This window comes from Lithobates pipiens, unplaced genomic scaffold (genome assembly GCF_037356315.1).
Source record: "Lithobates pipiens isolate NorthernLeopardFrog02 unplaced genomic scaffold, aLitPip1_a1.2 Scaffold_1, whole genome shotgun sequence".
In the NCBI taxonomy this organism is placed as follows: domain Eukaryota; kingdom Metazoa; phylum Chordata; class Amphibia; order Anura; family Ranidae; genus Lithobates; species Lithobates pipiens.
Window position 1 is genome coordinate 153274592 of NW_027507685.1, and position 18104 is coordinate 153292695.

The 18104-nt window shown below is 42.4% G+C and overlaps 1 protein-coding gene across 3 annotated transcripts in view; it reads left to right on the forward strand.

Annotated features, from left to right (window-relative positions):
• The window catches only part of ODF2 (outer dense fiber of sperm tails 2), a 152826-nt gene that overhangs the window by 64632 nt on the left and 70090 nt on the right, over positions 1–18104 (forward strand). For all 3 annotated transcript variants that reach the window (XM_077478699.1, XM_077478701.1, XM_077478700.1), the window contains exons 8-13: positions 1424–1498; positions 6009–6080; positions 6174–6290; positions 9011–9196; positions 13774–13883; positions 16281–16416. In XM_077478699.1, the coding sequence (XP_077334825.1) occupies positions 1424–1498; positions 6009–6080; positions 6174–6290; positions 9011–9196; positions 13774–13883; positions 16281–16416 (696 nt within the window). The remainder of the gene's footprint in view (positions 1–1423; positions 1499–6008; positions 6081–6173; positions 6291–9010; positions 9197–13773; positions 13884–16280; positions 16417–18104) is intronic.

The following is an 18104-nucleotide window of genomic DNA, read 5'->3' on the forward strand; positions in this document are numbered from 1 at the left end:
GAGATTTCTGAAATCGAATTACTTTATATGCTAGCCAACTGACAAATATTATGACCAGACTGACAGCTACAACATATACAAGCATTCCCTTTTGGTGGCCAAACACATATGACTAGGTCTCCGGGACTTTGTGGAGACCTTATTTCCGTCCCATTACCATGGAATCTCTCAGCATTCGTTTCTTATTCCTGCTTTATCGAGGCAGTCAGGACTTATACTTTCAACCCGTTTTTAGGCTCATGAATCAAAAAGCGTATATCAAACTTAAGTGTCGGACCCCCAAAGTACTCTTACGAGTTAAGGGCGCATTCCGTTACCCATTGGGATGATATATGTTTCAATTCACACCATACAAACAGGGCTTATCTCATTCACAACAGACAGATGACAAGTAGACAGACAAGAAACAAAGGTAACATAAGCCAAAATATTAAGTTCAAGACCCGCTTACTACAGAGGTTGGTGTTTACCTGAAGAACAATTCAGACAGATCAGGTGGGCACAAATCTAAGAAGCACAGAGTTTATAAGAAAATAAAGCTTTTCTTACCTGCGCAGGATTTGTCTGTGGTTCTTGATGTGCCCGACCATTTCGTTCCGTCCTTATGTTCGTTCGCCTCTTGTAGTTTCTTTCTGCGGGTCCCTATTCGCGGCGCCAGAAATGTTAGGTGTGACCTCAACAAGTCACCTATTTGTCAGGTTATGTTACCGTTTCCCAATTGTTAGTTAGAGTTCTTATCCAAGCAAAGAGACACGGAGGTATTATTCAGTATTTCTGCTCAGAAGTCCGTCGTTAACTCTGACTGTCTCTGACTGACTCTGGCTCTGAGGCTTCTTTATTACATCTTTTATAGACAGAAAAGGGCAAACATCAGCAAATGTAAAAAAACAACATTTTCAAAGAAAAGACAATTCTCCGGGTGTTATCAGCTGATAAGACAATCTTCTGGGCGTAGACTGCTTTTTAGGGCTGATGCGGCCTCTTCTTGATGAGTACGTGACAATAGATGACGAGTCCTTATTTTACAGAGAAGGATAGAAAAATACATGTATTTAGTAAGACATACGGTCAACCATTTTGTTTCAACATATACCTTAATCCTTACACGTCCGATCAGGATTATGCAACCACTTTGCCACCGTCAATTGCCTATAGGGCGGGCGGCAAGTGGTTAACAATAACATCACGTGGGACTTCCTCCTTCATTGCTGATGGCTTCCTAATTCTATGTACCCAAGTGCAATAGGGCGTCAGGCTTCATAACCCTCTGCTTAGTAGTGCATAACCTGGGTCAGACATTGCCAGAACTAGGAGACAACTAAGGTTGGCTGAGTTTAGTCTTTATTTCAATTTGGATATAAATGATAGAGACAATGAAAATGATTTATTCAGTATTATTCCCTAGTCTTCTTTTATTTTACAGACAGAAACCCACCGGCTGTTGGAGCAGAAAGAGCTTTTACTGAAGAAGCTGTCTGATGCTGACACAGAGAGAGCTGTATGTGAGATGCGATGAAATGTGGTATTGATTTATAACATGAACCATTTTCTGTTTCCTATAAAGAGGGCCCGCACTTAGCCGTCTGCCTTTAATAAGACCTGTAGCTGCAGTTCCAGGGTCTCCTAGTAATGTCTGGTACTGTGGCTGTTTCAGGTTGATTATTTGAGGAAACTTGTTCTGAGACTATATACTGAGGGGTATATTTACTAAAGGCAAATCCACTTTGCACTGAAAGTGCACTTGGAAGTGCAGTCGCTGTAGATCCGAGGGGGACATGCAAGTAAAATAAAAAACAGCATTTTAGCTTGCACATGATTGGATGATAAAATCAGCAGAGCTTCCCCTCGTTTCAGATCTACCCCTTAGATTTAGAGCAACTGCACTTCCAAGTGCACTTGCAGTGCAGAGTGGATTTAAACTCTGGTCGCTGGCTGTTTTGATGATGCAGTGGCTTCAATGTTTTGAGTCGGTGACCTGGAACAAGTATGCAAATCAGGAGTTCTGTTTTTTTTTTTTTTTTTTTTATGCATTCTTTATTTAGGAGTTTTAGCAGAAAAAAAAAGAAACAAATGGAACATTCTATACATAGCAGCTTTGGCCTCACACAGCATAAATAGTGTATGTTTCGAGAACAGTCTACGATATGAAAGTATACAGAGGAGCACAGAAAATGATGATGAGGCTGAATGCGGAGCAAACTTAAGCTCCAGGGGTACAGTACATGCAAGCCATAGATGATTTGAGTCAGTGTTAATTGAGAATCCCTTCCGCAGCATTATTGTGTTCTGCTGGCGGGGTGGGGGAAGACCGACCGATGGATCAACCACTGTACAACCAGCCTGCCCATACATGGATCAAAATCTCGACTAGTCTCTGCTGAACCAACCAAGATTTGATTAATTCATGGCCAGCTTAAGAGACCAACAGGTATTAATGGAGGTTCGGAGGCCCCTGCCAGGGGAAAATTACATTTTACTTCCCAGTAAAACTAGTATTGTTGTGCCTTAGAGGACTTACTTAACAATATGTAATGGCAATGAAAAGTATTTTTTGGCCTTTTTAGTATAGATTTGAAACTCTTAACCAAGGTACACGCCAATCGCTTGAATCGGAAAATACAACACCTAGTCTCAAAAGTTCAAACAGGTTTTGTCCCTCTTCGGCAGGCCACTGACAATATATGCCGTATGCTTCTTCTTAACCACCTAGCTCACCATCGAACTATACCCCTCATGTTACTGTCCTTGGACATCCAGAAGGGGTTTGATACTTTATCATGGAAATATCTGAAAGAAGTCCTCCGTTATAGGGGTCTGGGTGATCCTTTCTTATGCTGGGTTGAAAAATTGTATTCCCAGCCGATAGCTTCCGTCAAATATATGGGGTAAGAATCCTCAAACTGTCCTATTGTACGTGGTACGCGCCGAGGCTGCCCTTTGTCCCCGCTCCTCTTTATAATACCCATCGAGCCACTGGTGGAACATATCCGTTTGAATCCCGATATTCGAGGGGTGGAATTGGCTGGAATGCATCATAAACTGGCGCTATGCGCCGATGACGTCAATGTATATCACATCACCTCACACCAGTCTTCCTAATTTATTTTCCATCTTGCACAGTTTTGTCTCCCTATCGGGACTTTAAGTTAACCTGACTAAATTGCATGCTTTAAATGTTTAATTACCGGACTCAGCTCCGCGTGCTTTAACAATGAACTTCCCATCTCATTGGTCACCCTCCATTCCTTACCTGGGGATCACTATACATGGCTAATTATCCCTCCCATATCAGATCACTTACCCGTCTGCTGGAATCGTGGGATAAATCTATAATTTCTTGTTTGCAATAAAGATGACCCTCCTCCCAAAACCTCTGTATGCTTTTCGAGTTCTGCTGGTTTCAAAACCCCCACATATATTGTGTCCCTTGCAATGTCATATCCTTAAATTTATCTGGGGCTTAACCAGGCCAAGTTTGAATCATGTAGTGTTCTACAAACTGAAACGTGCAGGTTTTTTTTGGGAGTTCTAAACCTGTTGTACTATTCTAAAGCGGCGCAAATTGCACCCTCGATACAGCTATATGCTGGAGGGTCGGCTCCTCTGACACTGACTTAATGAATGTGGACCCCATACCACTATCATCACTTCTGTGGCTGCCCGCCGAACTTCGCCCTAGCCCTCTAAACCCTATCTTGTCCCACGCACTCACGATATGGGATTCGGTTAAATATTTTGCCGGACTTCTTTCACCTCACTTGCCTGTTCTGGAAGATTTTAACTGTCCATGGTTTCCTCCAGGGTTGGATAACTCCCCCGTTCCTTTCTTACAACTAGGGGGGTATACACTTTTCAGCAGATTCAGGAAACTTTTGAAGCTCCTGATCGAGAAAGATACCGCTATATCCAAATTTGAAACTTTTTACACACCCTGGTTAGAAATTATGATAGTTTTCGACCCTCGACTGCGAAGCTCATTGAAAACACCTCTCCTCTCTTATGAGGAGGCAAAGCAACCGGTGCATGGTAAGCTGACAAACGAGAAGCTTACGGCGATACTTGTGGGTACTAAGGACAGGTTTCTCAAGTCTTGGCAGCCTTGGTTAAATCCGTTTCCAGCGATGAGCCCACCTTCCCGTATTTTAGACCTATAGGAAAGTTTTTCTAACCTGCCGGCAGGAGCCTTGGGTTCCCTGGGGAGAGGCTTCTCTTCTCTTTTTCCTACTTTTCTCTTTTCTTTTCTTCTTTTTTATTTTTTGACTACCACCAGATGCCAGTTGATTGAGCCCATTAGCTACTCTCTGGCCACACTTCTGAGGGGAGAATTTTTCTTTCCCCTATTTGATGATATAGTTTATCGGTCTCTTAGTGGGGGTAAAGCCCCTTTGCACTTTAGGAGACTTACGAGATAGCTTTCTTCCCTAATATGTTTTATTACTAGTTGATTTTACGTCCCTGAGAGGTTCTATTTTATCCCTAGCCTCAACATAGGTCAATCTCAGGTACGGCATATTATTTTTACGGGGTGATTCCTGTAATACTATTGGCTTAGCACATTCTTTAAGCAGCAATTATTGAGTGCCGTATGATTCCCTATTACCCTATTCGCATATAATACCATCAAGGCACTCTCACCTGGTAATTTTTGTCTTTTTGTTGTTACTGCCTATATCATGTTAACAGCACACTAATTTATGGTATATATGTTGCCATCCTTCTACCACTCTCAGCTACTGGCCTAGGCGATTGTTCACTATTTTGTGAGCTTGTTATATAGTAGGTGAGGTGGAAAAAAGACACAAGTCCAATTTTGTCTTACTTAAATAATAAAAACATTGTGAAAGAAAAGTATTATTTGGTGTGGTGAGGAAAATCAAATGTAGAGTTCTGATATTTCTCAGATTTCACGAATGGCATTCAAAGTATCATAACCAGAGACAGCTTGGCAACCACTCAATTTTTAAAAGGAGGCCAGCAGTGGCAGCCTCTGTATATCCCTCAGTACAGGTTCTCCTTAATAGATATTTAAAATATCATGGTTGGCGCCTTGAATTGTTACCAGCTCATGCACTTCTGCCACACTGCATAGCTACTATCCTATACACTCATCACTATGATTAGACTTAAGCTGGCCATAGACAGTTCAAATACCACCAAAAGAAAGCTCTTATTTTGGGCAAAAAAGGACGCTAATTTTGTTTGGGTACAGCGTCGAACGACTGCACAATTGTCACTTAAAGTGAAGCAGTGCCAAATTGTAATAAGTGCTCTGGTCAGGAAAGGGGTAAAATATTCCGGGGCTGAAGTGGTTAAAGGAGTTGTAACTGCAGAAGGTTTATTTTCATGCATTCTATGCATGAAAATAAAAAGCCTTCTGTGTGCAGTAGCCCCCTAATATTTACCTGAGATCTCTCTCAGTCCACATGTGTCTCAGCTGTCAGACACAGCAGCGGTGCAATCGGCTGCCACTGCTGTCAAAGCCAGCTAGCCAATTGGGAAAGAGAGCTGCGGGGCTCTGAGTCTAAATGGACACATGGAGATGCGACTCGGCTCGGGTGACCCATAGCAAACTAATTGCTGTGGGGGCACTCGACAGGAGGGAGCAGCCAGGAGAGCGGAAGAGGGACCTGAGAAGAGGAGGATTTGGACTGCCCTGTGCAAATCCACTGCAACAGAGCAGGTGAGTATAACATGTTTGTTATTTTTATAAAATAAAAAATGAGACTTTACAATCACTTTAAATCATTCTGGTCCTGGTTTCCTCTGCGACTTGATGGCCTTCAACCGATTGAAAGCACAAAATTTGACTTGTGAGTTTTTTTTAGAATTTTAAATAAAAAAGGTAACAATTTTAACCCATTCAATTTTAATAGGTTTGATTATATTTTTATTCAACCAATGTTCTGATTTATCAGATTAGTACATATGAAACCTGCTTTAGATAAACCATAAACTTGCTTCTACACCTTCTATCTATGTTCTAATTCTTTATATTTTTGGTTACTTAGCATCTCCAACTGAGGCTTCATGAGCGAGACAAGGAGATTGAAGATTTGCGGGTTCAGCTGAAGACAGAAAAGGTGTGAAAAGCATTTTTTTTTTCTTCTTCTTCTTTTTTTTTTTGCCAGTGTTTTTATAATTTGTATTCTGTGATCATGTCTGTTCTTTCATAGGATCTAGCTAGAACATCAACTGAATATTCTAAGTCTTTAGAAGCAACAAGAGCTCACTTACAAGGGCAACTGAGGAACCGAGAGGCTGAGAATAACCGCCTCTCCGTTCAACTCAGGGTAAGTGTAAATGGTTTCAAGCTAAATATTTAATGTATGTCTAGACAAAACATTTTTCTTAGTTTTGGATAGAGTGGAGAAGGGTTAAACCCCCTGTCAGATTTTTGCTGCTATCTGGGGACCTGCTATAAAAATGTCTCTTCACCTGTACTGCCGACAGCTCATCAGACTGATGCTTCTTCTTTCTTTGTCCAGTAAATGGCGGGTGAGGGACAGAAACAGTAAATGGTACTGAACAGCAGCAGCCAAAAATCTGGTCTCCTGCACTCAAGGCTGGTGCAAGGATTTTTGACACCCTAGGCGAAACCTCATTTTGCCCCCCCCCCCCTTTGTCCTGCCCAGGTATACCCCACCTTTTTAATGAAGCGCCCATCAATGTATGTTTGCTTCCATTCATTTGGGAGTTGGGACACAGACACTGTCTTCCTCCGCCACTGCGCCTATGACACTATGTATGAACGGAGAGGCGGCTGCCTTCTGATGCTGAGACTTAGTTGCTTGTTGCAGAGAGAAGAGAGTAGGAACAGCAGGGCACCCCTAGGCAGCAGTGCGCCCTAGGCGGCTGCCTAGTTTGCCTAGTGGTAGCACTGGCCCTGCCTGCACTGCAAGACAGGACTGTACTGTGTGTCAGAGAAGTGTAAATATTTGGACTGGATGATTAGAAATATAATTCTTTGGCAGTTTGAGCAGCTCATTTTTATATTTATTTTATTTGTATATTTAGATTTAAAGTGGACACACAGAGATACATAGATGAAAAAAATATTGCTACATAAGTTTTATTTGTATATCTGCTGTCTTCAGCTTTATATACTGTTTGGTAAATGAACATTGTGTTAGAACTTTTTCTTCCTGTACCACCACTGGGTGTTGGAGTCTTGGCATGCACTGTGTGACAGCTGATTGGAGGAAAGGCACCCCCACTCCACATAGGGAGAGGAATGAAGAAACATGCAGAGCTGTGCTGTGAATAGACCAGCTCTCTGCTAATCTGTCTCTATGCATCCTCCCTGACAAAAATTTCTAGATGCTTTTATCTCCTTTGTCAGAGAACTTGTCAAATGTTATCACACTGATAACAGAGGAACGAAGCAGCAGAAAGACATGGAACTTGGGGCTTTCGAGAGAGATAAGTAAACACCACAGATATGTGTCTATGTCAGCTTTAGCTTAGCTTTGCTAAATCAAACCCACTCCCACTTCCGGTTCAGATGCACCACGGCGATCTGAGCTGGAAATTGGCCCCCCTTCCCTGCAGCCTTCTGGGACACATCACAGGTCCCAGAAGACTGTGGAACCATTCACAAAGCACAGCGTGGCTCACGCATGCCCAGTAGGAAACCGGCTGTGAATCTGCAAGTGAGGGAGCGGCTGGTTCAATCTCCCAACGGCTCGCTGAGAGGCTGAGCCAGGTGCAGCTCTTGACCATATGTTCATGGTCTTTTCCCAACCTGGACCATCTCTGCGTCTCAGCGGGCTTTAACTACTTCTGGACTGCCCATATACTGCAGCAGGGTGGCCCGGCTGCGTGTAACAAAGTATATGTATGTTGTTTGCTGGACTTTAACCACTTCCCTCCCACCATATAGCAATATGACCTGTGCTAAGTTATCCTGACTGAACGCCATATGATGTCCAACAGGATAAGCCACGATCGCGCACCCACAGGAGCACGCATCGCGGCGATTGGTGGTGTGGTGTCAGTTTGACACATCGCATCTCCGATCTAGGTAAAGAGCCTCTGACATAGGCTCTTTAACACGTGATTAGTTGTGTCCAATCACTGTGTAAACAGAGCGGTTTATCGGCTTTTCCTCCACTTGTGCTGACTTGGCTGCTCTCCTGACGGGGGGGGTCTACACTGATTTATTATCAAAGCAAGCCCCCCAAGAATGCCCACCCAGGAAAACCAGGGAAGCCAATCAGTGCCCAATAGGGATGGCACTGTGCCCATCAGTGATGCCTGCCAGTGCCCCCTGATTAGTGCTGCCTATCAGTGCCGCCTATAAGTACCGGCTATCAGTGCCTCATCATCAGTGCCAGTCAGTGCAGCCTCATCAGTGCCCATCAGTGAAGGAGGAAAAATTACTTATTTATAAAGTTTTGTAACACAAAGAAAATCTTTATTTTCTTTCCAAAATTTGCAGTCTTTTTTTTTTTATTTCGAGCGCAAAAAATAAAAACCCCAGTGGTGATCCAACACCACCAAAAGAAAGCTCTATTTGTGGGGGAAAAAATAACAACTTTGGGTACAGTGTAGCATGACTGTGCAATTGTCATTGAAAATGTGAGAGCGCTGAAAATTAGTCTGGGCAGAAAGGTGTACATGTAGCCAGTATGGAAGTGGTTAAAATGATGTGGATGCGAAATGAATGAATGAATGAAATACTTGTATAGCGCACAATGCGAACTGAATCGCCTCTAGGCGCTATGGGTCGGGCTTATCTCCAAGTGATGCAAAAATCTATTCCATAAACTATGGAAAAGGTATACATTGACCTGCCCAAATTTCCACCTCTGCGAGGTAGTGCCATTTTCCATAAGGTGGTTTTGGAGCAAAGATAAAATGATGCTGAGGTACACTAGCAGGGGTTTATGTATAAGAAAAAAAAAAAAATCCACAAAAATGCAAAACTTAGCAATATCGACCAATCAAAATTTGTCTTTTTAATCAATAGCAAATAATGTTTAACAAATACGTATTAATTTATCATATTCAGAATATGGAGCACAACGAAGCTCGGCACAAAGAAGAAATGAAATTAATGACTGCTCAGTTAGATGATCTCAGGCAGCGAATGGAGCCAGAGAAAGAAGCTCTGAAGAGATCTGTTCGTGTCCAGAAACATCGAGCTGAAAGAAGTGAGGAGAAAGTGCAACTGCTCAACACACAGCTCATGGAGAAGGTGATCCATAGATCCATATAATGGGGGTTCGAGAAACAATGGTTCACATCGCTCATAGCAATATCCAAAATAATGAATGCTGCATCTAAACAAATGGAACATAAATAATAATAATACAAATTGTTTATTATTATTCATTACGTTCCATTTGTTTAGATGAGGCATTCACTATTTCGGATAATTCTTAACTTCGGATGAATTCGTATTCGTTACATTCACTAACAGCCAAATTTGAAAGGAAATTCCAATACCTATAATTGAATAATTAGTTATTATTTCGGATTTTCGTTTTCAGATTTCCTACCAATTTATTAAAAAAAATAAGAGAAATTCGATCATAACGAATGACCCAGAAAACGAAAAAAGTTTAATAAAATGTAGGGCTTACAAACTTCCAGCTATTCCATCATGCCTGCTGTCTCAGCGCGTGGTTATCAAAAAGCATATTTACGTAAAAACAAGTACAGATTTAACCACTTAAGGACCGTCGCATGCCAATATACGTCAACAGAATGGCATGTACAGGCACAAGCACGTACATGTACGTGCTTGCCTTCCAGCGGGTGGGGGGTCTGTTTCGCTTCAGGAGCGATCCGGGATGAGGGGATGGCTGTTGGTTTCTGGCCATCCCCTCTCGATCGCTCCTGGTGAATGAGAAGCTTCCCCGCTGTGTATAGTAAACACAGGCAGGGAGGAAGTGATGTCATTCTCCTCGGGGTGGTCTTTTTGACCGGACTGCGAGAAGAAGAGAAAAGTAAGTGCACCAACACTACACAGACATGTAGGCACAAAAACCCCCCGATTGCCCCCGCCCCCCCCCTCCCAGTCACAGTGTCACTGATTGCAGTGATCATTTATTTTCTGATCACTGCATTTAGTGTCAGTTGTAAAAGTAAAAACTGGCAGGGCAGTTAGTGTTAGGTCCAGGGTAGCCCCCTACCACCCCCCAATAAAGGTTTAACCCCCTGATTGCCCCTAGAGTTAACCCTTTCACCCCCTTTTGCCAGTGTCACTAAACAATCATTTTTCTGATCGCTGCATTAGTGTCACTAGTGCCGCTAAGTAGCTAGTTATATTTTTAGGTTCACCGCCAGGTTTTTATAGCGCAAGGTACCCCGATATACTACCCAATAATGGTTTTAACTCCCCGATTGCCCCTAGTTAACCCTTTCACCAGCGATCACCGTATAAGTGCCACTGGTGATGCTGGTTAGCCAGTTAGTTATTTAGGTTCCCCGTCAGGTTTTTATATAGCGCCAGGAACCCCCATATACTACCTAATAAAGATTTGAACCCCCTGATTGCCCCTAGTTAACCCTTTCACCAGTGATCACCGTATAAGTGTTACGGGTGACTCTGGTTAGTTAGTTTGCTTTTTATAGCATCAGGGCACCCACCATTTATTACCCAATAAAGGTTTAACCCCCTGATCACCCGGCGGGTGATATCAATTAGGTTTTAGGGTCAGGGTCTGCGTCGCCCCAGGCAGCGCTAGGTTAGTGCCAGTACCGCTAACACCCACGCGCAAAGCATACACCTCCCATAGTGGTATAATATCTGATCAGATCTATACTAGCGTCCCCAGCAGTTGTTAGCGGGATCAGCCCAGATACAGTATCGATCGATCACTGTCACTTACAAAACACTAAACACATAACTGCAGCGTTCGCAGAGTCAGGCTGGATCCCTGCGATCGCTAAAAGTTTTTTTTTTGTAGCGTTTTATATTTAAATCCTGAAGGCGGTGCTTGGTTTTCGGGGTCCCGTACGTGGCCTAGACTCCCAAAAAGTCCCCCACATGTGGTATCCCCGTACTCGGGAGAAGCAGCAAAATTTATTTTGGGGTGTAATTTCACTTATGCCCATAGCATGTGTGAGCAATATATCATTTAGTGACAACTTTGTGCAAAAAAAAAAAAATTGTAATATTCCTGCAACTTGTGGCAAAATATAAACTATTTCATGGACTCAACATGCCTCTCAGTAAATAGCTTGGGGTGTCTACTTTCCAAAATGGGGTCATTTGGGAGGGTTTTGTGCTATTTTGGCATTTTATGGCCTTCAAAACTGTGATAGGTAGTGAAATCAAAAATTTGCACCCTTAGAAATCCTGAAGGCAGTGATTGGTTTTTGGGGTGCCGTACGCGGCTAGACTCCCAAAAAGTCCCACATATGTGGTATCCCCGTACTCAGGAGAAGCAGCAGAATATATTTTGGGGTGCAATTCCACATATAACTATGGAATGTGTGAGCAATATATCATTTAGTGACAACTTTTTGTAAACTTATTTTTTTGTGTGTCATTATTCAATCACTTGGGACAAAAAAAAAATATTCAATGGGCTCAACATGCCCCTCAGCAATTTCCTTGGGGTGTCTACTTTCCAAAATGGGATCATTTGGGGAGGGGTTTGTACTGCCCTGCCATTTTAGCACCTCAAGAAATGAGATAGGCAGTCATAAATTAAAAGCTGTGTAAATTCCAGAAAATGTACTCTAGTTTGTAGACGCTATAACTTTTGCGCAAACGAATAAATATACGCTTATTGACATTTTTTTTTTTTACTAAAGACATGTGGCTGAATACATTTTGCCCTAAATGTATGACTAAAATTGAGTTTATTTGATTTTTCTTATAACAAAAAGTAGAAAATATATTTTTTTCTCGAAATTTTAGTTTTTTTTCCATTTATATTGCAAAAAGTAAAAATTGCAGAGGCAATCAAATACCATCAAAAGAAAGCGCTATTTGTGGGAAGAAAAGGACGCAAATTTTGTTTGGATACAACATTGCATGACCGCGCAATTACCAGTTAAAGCAGTGCAGTGCGAAATTGTAAAAAGACCTCTGGTCCTTAGGCTGACAATTGGTCCGGGGCTGAAGTGGTTTAAGTGTTTTGACATAGCAAGTTTGGGTTATAGAATGTCATTGGCTAGATAATGTTAACATTCAATTTACTATTCCATCTTGCTATTTTTTTACTAGGTCACCTAGGGGTTGATTTACTAAAACTGGAGAGTGCAAAATCTGGTGCAGCTCTGCATAGAAACCAATCGGCTTACAGGTTTTATTGTCAAAGCTTAATTGAACAAGCTGAAGTTAGAAGCCAATTGGCTACCATGCAGAGCTGCACCAGACTTTAAACTCTCCAGTTTTAGTAAATCAACCTCAAAGTATCTATAGCTAGAAATATATAGAGTTTTTATTGCTGTCTTTGTCCCCACTGGATAGTTCTGGTTAGTAACGGGAAATCCAATTTTAGTTGTTAAGTTCTTAACCAACACAATAGGTGAAGAGAAATCTAATGGAAACAATTGTCAGAGCAGAGTTCTTCCTTACTCTGAGATTTCCTTTTACATCCCATTGAATCTTTGAGTCAAAACAAGACACAGACAGCACAAGATAAACAAAAGGGGTTCTAGTTATGTAGATTCACTCTCTTCTTTGTCTTGTTGACCTTTGTCAGAGACAGAAAATCATCAATCTAATATGTAAAAAAGAAAATAAATTGTATATTTTTCAGTTGTGCAGAGGGTTGTTTTTTTTTTGCAATCTGTCCTAACAGATGTAGAGTGTGTGTGCAATCTAAAGGCAGGCCTAACAGGAGTGTAGGAATATAATGTTACCCAGAAGCCCTGGCTCCCTATTTGGGCATTAGGTGGGCCATAGATGATGCGATTTTATTTCCTGCAGCCACAGATTGCAGGAAAGAAAAGCATTCAACTTTCCTATCAACATAGAGAGCCACTATTGCTGCTGTCAATAATTGCAGTTGATGGATCAATTTAGGTACAACCAGCCTGCCCATAGATGGTTTGAATCTTGGCTGGTTCCTGCTAAATCAGCTGAGATTTGAAAAATCTATGTCCAGCTTAATTGTTCATACTGTCTGCTTTCTAATGTCTTTTTCTATTTAAGTGGTTGTAACCTCTGATTGTGACTTTTACCGATGGGTACGGCTAGAACGAGGCTCACCTATAGGTAGGGGAAATATCTCCTAAATGTGCAGCGTTTAGGAGATATTTGCTGTACATGCGCTGTGAAGAAAAGGCCCTCCGTGCCGTTTCTTCAGTTGCAAGTGCCATGATTGTCATGTGCGTTGTAGTGATGTCACGTGACTCCGGCCAGAGTCCGCAGGCCTGGAAGGAAGAGGGACGAATATGGATGCTTCCACCAGCGGGGACAGGGCAGGCTTCGTGTTCAGGTAAGTGCCACATAATGGGCTAGTATGCGATGCTTACTAGCCCATTATGCTTTTACTTTGCAGGGGACCCATCAGGGTTTACTTCCTCTTTAAGGATGCTTTGTACAATCCTCATGTGAAGCTTGTATACGCTGCATGTTTAAACAAAAAAAATACTTAAAAAGGAAAATGTACAATTTTTTTCCTATAAACTGTATAAAGTTGATAAACATAAAATGTAAAACCAGTTCATTATTGTAACTGTCCGAGAGTGAATTCCCCTTGCTTTGGAGAGATTTTCTCTCATTTCCTGTTTTGTCTTCAGCAAGGCCCTTTCTGCAGATAATTCCCAGAGTTTATCTAAAATAAATGATTTTTTCTTATATTATGACAGAATACTGAACTTTCTGCTGCTTTGTCCAGCATGGAATCCTTGAAGAGCCGTTACAACATGCTAACGAAAGATAAGAGCCAGTTGGAGAGTGAGGTCACCATGCTGAATGAGTAAGTTGGATGATTAGTCCAAAATAAAATACAAAAATTTTAATTACCGGTCAGTGTTTTACACATGTATGTGCAAATATGCATTTATGCACATACAATGTTCATTTGAGGAGATTAAAGTGTTACTAAACACACAACAGTAAAATGAGTCTGTATATGCAGTATAGCATGCTTGTTATAATCATTGTTGAACCTAAGGGGTTAATCCTTCGCATTGTTTAAAAAGACTGTTTGATCCTGTCTTCTCTGATCTGTATCTTCATCCATCTCCTGATAAGACAGAGCTTTTTGAGTCACTCTGCACATGGTCAGCTTGGTGCGTGTATTGCGAGAGATTTTATTTTTTTCTTGGGAAAGTGCATGTAATCAGCACTGTTCGAACAGAGGGTCAGGGCTCCTCCTACAAGCTACAACTAGTGCTGGGCTGGACACTTATAGAAGTCACAATATTGCTATGTACTGCCGATGAGAAAAAGTATTTAGCAGGCTATATTTACAAAAATAATTGAATTTCCATGTACTTTGGGACACCAAATATAGTGAATGCAGGATCCTGGGTTTAGTAACACTTTAAAGTTCCTTTCTGAGAGCTAGAATTGATTTCCCTTGTGTATGTGCATACGACCAAAATAAATGCAATACATTTTGGCCAGGAATACTGATGTTCAAGCATCTGTACCAGTGTGCAGGTACCCTAAATATGCCTTTACAAGCATGATTTAAATACCAGTAATACAGTAGTTATAGCTAATAAAACTGCTACTGTGGCTGGGAAACAGCTAAAACTGAGTGATATACGAGGACAGCCCTTGGAAAATGACAATAGCTGGTGTTCTATAAACAAAAAATGTGTTCAATAAGAGTCATGCACAGAGCGGCCACTCCATTAGGGAGCATAGAGACGCCACCCCCTAATCTACATGCAGGGCTAAACACATGGTTTCCATGTTGTTTTCTTTTTTTTTTTAAGCACATGATTAGATCTAATTGGCTTCAAAAAGGGTGGGCTCATCCAGGCCCCCCCCCCCCCCACCCCCCTAAACAAAAATGCAGCACCAGCCACCACTGGTCTTGCATGATTTATGGATAGCAATCACCCCCAAATTAAGATGAGAAATTATGTTCATTTTGAAATAATTACATATGATACAAATGCAGGGCCTTGAGTTAAAGTGGTTGTAAAGGCAGAATGTTTTTAAATTTAATGCATTCTATGCATTAAAATAAAAACCATCTGTGTACAGCAGCCCCCCCCCCCCCCCCAATACTTACCTGAGCCCATCTCAATCCAGCGATGTTGCAGGAGTGTCTCAGCTGCCCGGAAGTCTCCCTCATTGCCTGTGATGGCAGCGCCATTGGCTCCTGCTGGTGTCAATCAAAGTCAGTGAGCCAAGGAGGAGCGAGAGGGGGCGGGGCCGAACCACAGCTCAGTGTCTGAATGGACACGCAGAGCAGCAGCTCGGCTCAAGTACCACCATGCTTGCTGTGCGGGCACTCAGCAGGGGGGGAGGGGGCAGAAGCGTCGGCAGGGGACCTTAGAAATGGGGGATCTGGGCTGCTCTGTACAAAACCACTGTACAGAGCAGCCAAGTATGACATGTTTGTTATTTTAAAAGAAGAAAAAAAAAATAGACTCTAGTATCACTTTAATTTTATTTATATATAGGCATTTTCTATATGTTTGATACAGAGGTATCATAGGCAATTATGTTATTATAGAATTAGTAAGTGGTTAAAAAAAGAGAGTGCGTGTGTGTGTGTATATACACTTTGTATGTATGTAAATATATATACACACACACATGGACGGATGGATAAAATTCTGGAAAAAAGTATGGTAAAAGAATGAAATTGTTGCTTAATATGGTGTTGGGCCTCCTTTGAATTCTGCTGGGAATTGACAATATTAAGTCTTGGATGGTGGATAATGGAATCTGATGAAAAAAATCCAGGGTCACAGTCCTGCGCACAATGTCCTTTTTGTCTCTCAGTGAGTTGACCATGACGGCCGCGCTTATCAGACAACTTTTTCCCAGAAACTGTATATGCCTTCATAACCTTTGATACTGTAACATACAACACCACAAATAAATGAGCAACTTCAATCACAGAGGCACCAGCTAAGCAGGCACCGACAATTTGCCCTCTTTGAAACTCCTCTGTATTATTAGCAGCGCACAGTGAATGACAAAAGTAAGGCTTCCCACCTGTTTTGAACACAAAACATGTCATCACTCTCACCCCTGCAAATCATGTATGGTTTCCATATTTTTGTCCAAGCTGTGTGTGTGTATATAGATATATATATCTATATACACACACACACACACACGTATGTGATGTAAGCGCAATAAGACCATACCACAGCTGTATAAATATTATGTATGTCTTCATCAGTCGAGTGTCCAAGCTGCTGGAGGAGAGTCAGAACAGTGAAGACAAGACCCGGTCTGAGCGGGACTCTCTCCTGGATAGACTCCACCAACAGACCATGGAGAACACCACCCTTCGCCTGGAGCATGAGAAGCTGAAGGTTGCACCATACTTTAAGTTGCACTCATTTTTTTTCTGCATTATTACCACATCTGATGTAAGCCACGGCAGTACAGTAAAACTTTGTCAGTGTTATTTATCAGTTGTGTTGCTCTTTTACACCTGTATAGGCTTTTAAAGGAAACCTGAAAAAAGTAAGAGCTCTCTTTCTTGATCATACATCACGGGACACAGGAGCTTCATTACATAGTGGGTTATATAGGCACCTCTGGTGATTGTACACTGGCTAACCCCCAATTAAGGAGAATTCCTCCCCTATATAACCCCTCCCATATGGCACCTCAGTTTTTTCACCAGTGTCTAAGGTGGTTGGTCACGTAAAACATGTGCTATGAAGAAAGCTCTGTGCAGGTCCCTGCGGGGGTCTAAGGGCTATGATAACCGGCTCCATATCTCGGGCCGATATTTGACTCCCAAGATGATATGGTACCCGGGCCTCGTCATCTGAAGAAACGAGGTTTTGCCTGCAAGTCCTCTCCTTTAGGAAGACTGGGCTCTGGGGAAAACCAGACTTGGTGTACTATTTACATAGTGGCACGAAAGATTCTGGCAGAGTCTTTTACAAGGTCCAGGTAAGAGGTTCCTCTGAGAAGGAGCCCCAAAAATCCTGAAGGTTGGCACAACTCTGCCCGCCGTGATGGGTGAAGGCTGGAATCTGTCTGTTTTCAGCAATTCCTGCGGCGGGGACCGGTAAGAGAAGTTAATCCTATATAAATCATATATTATGGATTTCTTCATGTGAGTAGTTGTATGTCTTACCTGGTTTCCGCCACTAGAGGGAGTAAGAGCAGCCTGATGCATACTTACATGCCTTTCAGATATACACGCTCAGTGAAGCCAGTCCCTAGATGGCTCACATCTTCAGCTGCAGACTCTGCCACAATAGAGGTAAAAAAAAGAAGTCCCGCGTAGTCTGGGAGTCCCGCGCGGCTCTGTAGGTGATCCCCTCCCCCCCTCGGACAACCGGAAGTCCTCGTGCGCACGCGCGCTCCCATACTAATGGAAGGGGGGGTGTGGTTGCGGGCCGTGCACGGCACTTTACTGTGCAAGCGCCAAAGTGGCGATTTTAAAAAGCTCAGAACGCCAGTAAGCATCCTAAGGGATTGGATCCAGGCAAACCTAAGACACCTACTCAGCATCAGGTTGTGCAGTTTAAGCATATATGTTTGTTGTAAGACTTGTAGCACAACAGTGATTGCACTTTGTACTAGTGCCTCTGCTTTGTAGCTTAGGACTATGTCTCCTCGTAAGAGGGTCTCAGGGGGAGGTAACAAGGGCACTGGTAAATCACCGTCTAGGTCTAGGGGTCCTAAAAATGCCTGTAGATTACCACCCCCCCCTGCAAGACTGGAGCCAGACTCACAGGATGAGTCAGTGCCCCTGTCAGGTTTTGCAGCCTCTCTTAATGTTTCAGCCCCAGTGTATGTCACTGAAGACTCCCTTAAGGCTACATTGGAGGGTTTTGAAGGGAGAATTATGAATTGTATTTCAGCTTCTCTAAAAGATAGCAGAAAAAGGGGTAGATCCCCTCCCTCTGCTGAAATTCCTCTTTCAGATGACACCTCTGGCAATGAAGAGAGAACCCTATCATGGGATAGGGATCAAGAGCAGGCGGATGAATCAGAGGAAGAGGAGGGTCCCCTCCTCCCAGGCTCTTAGAAAGCAGGT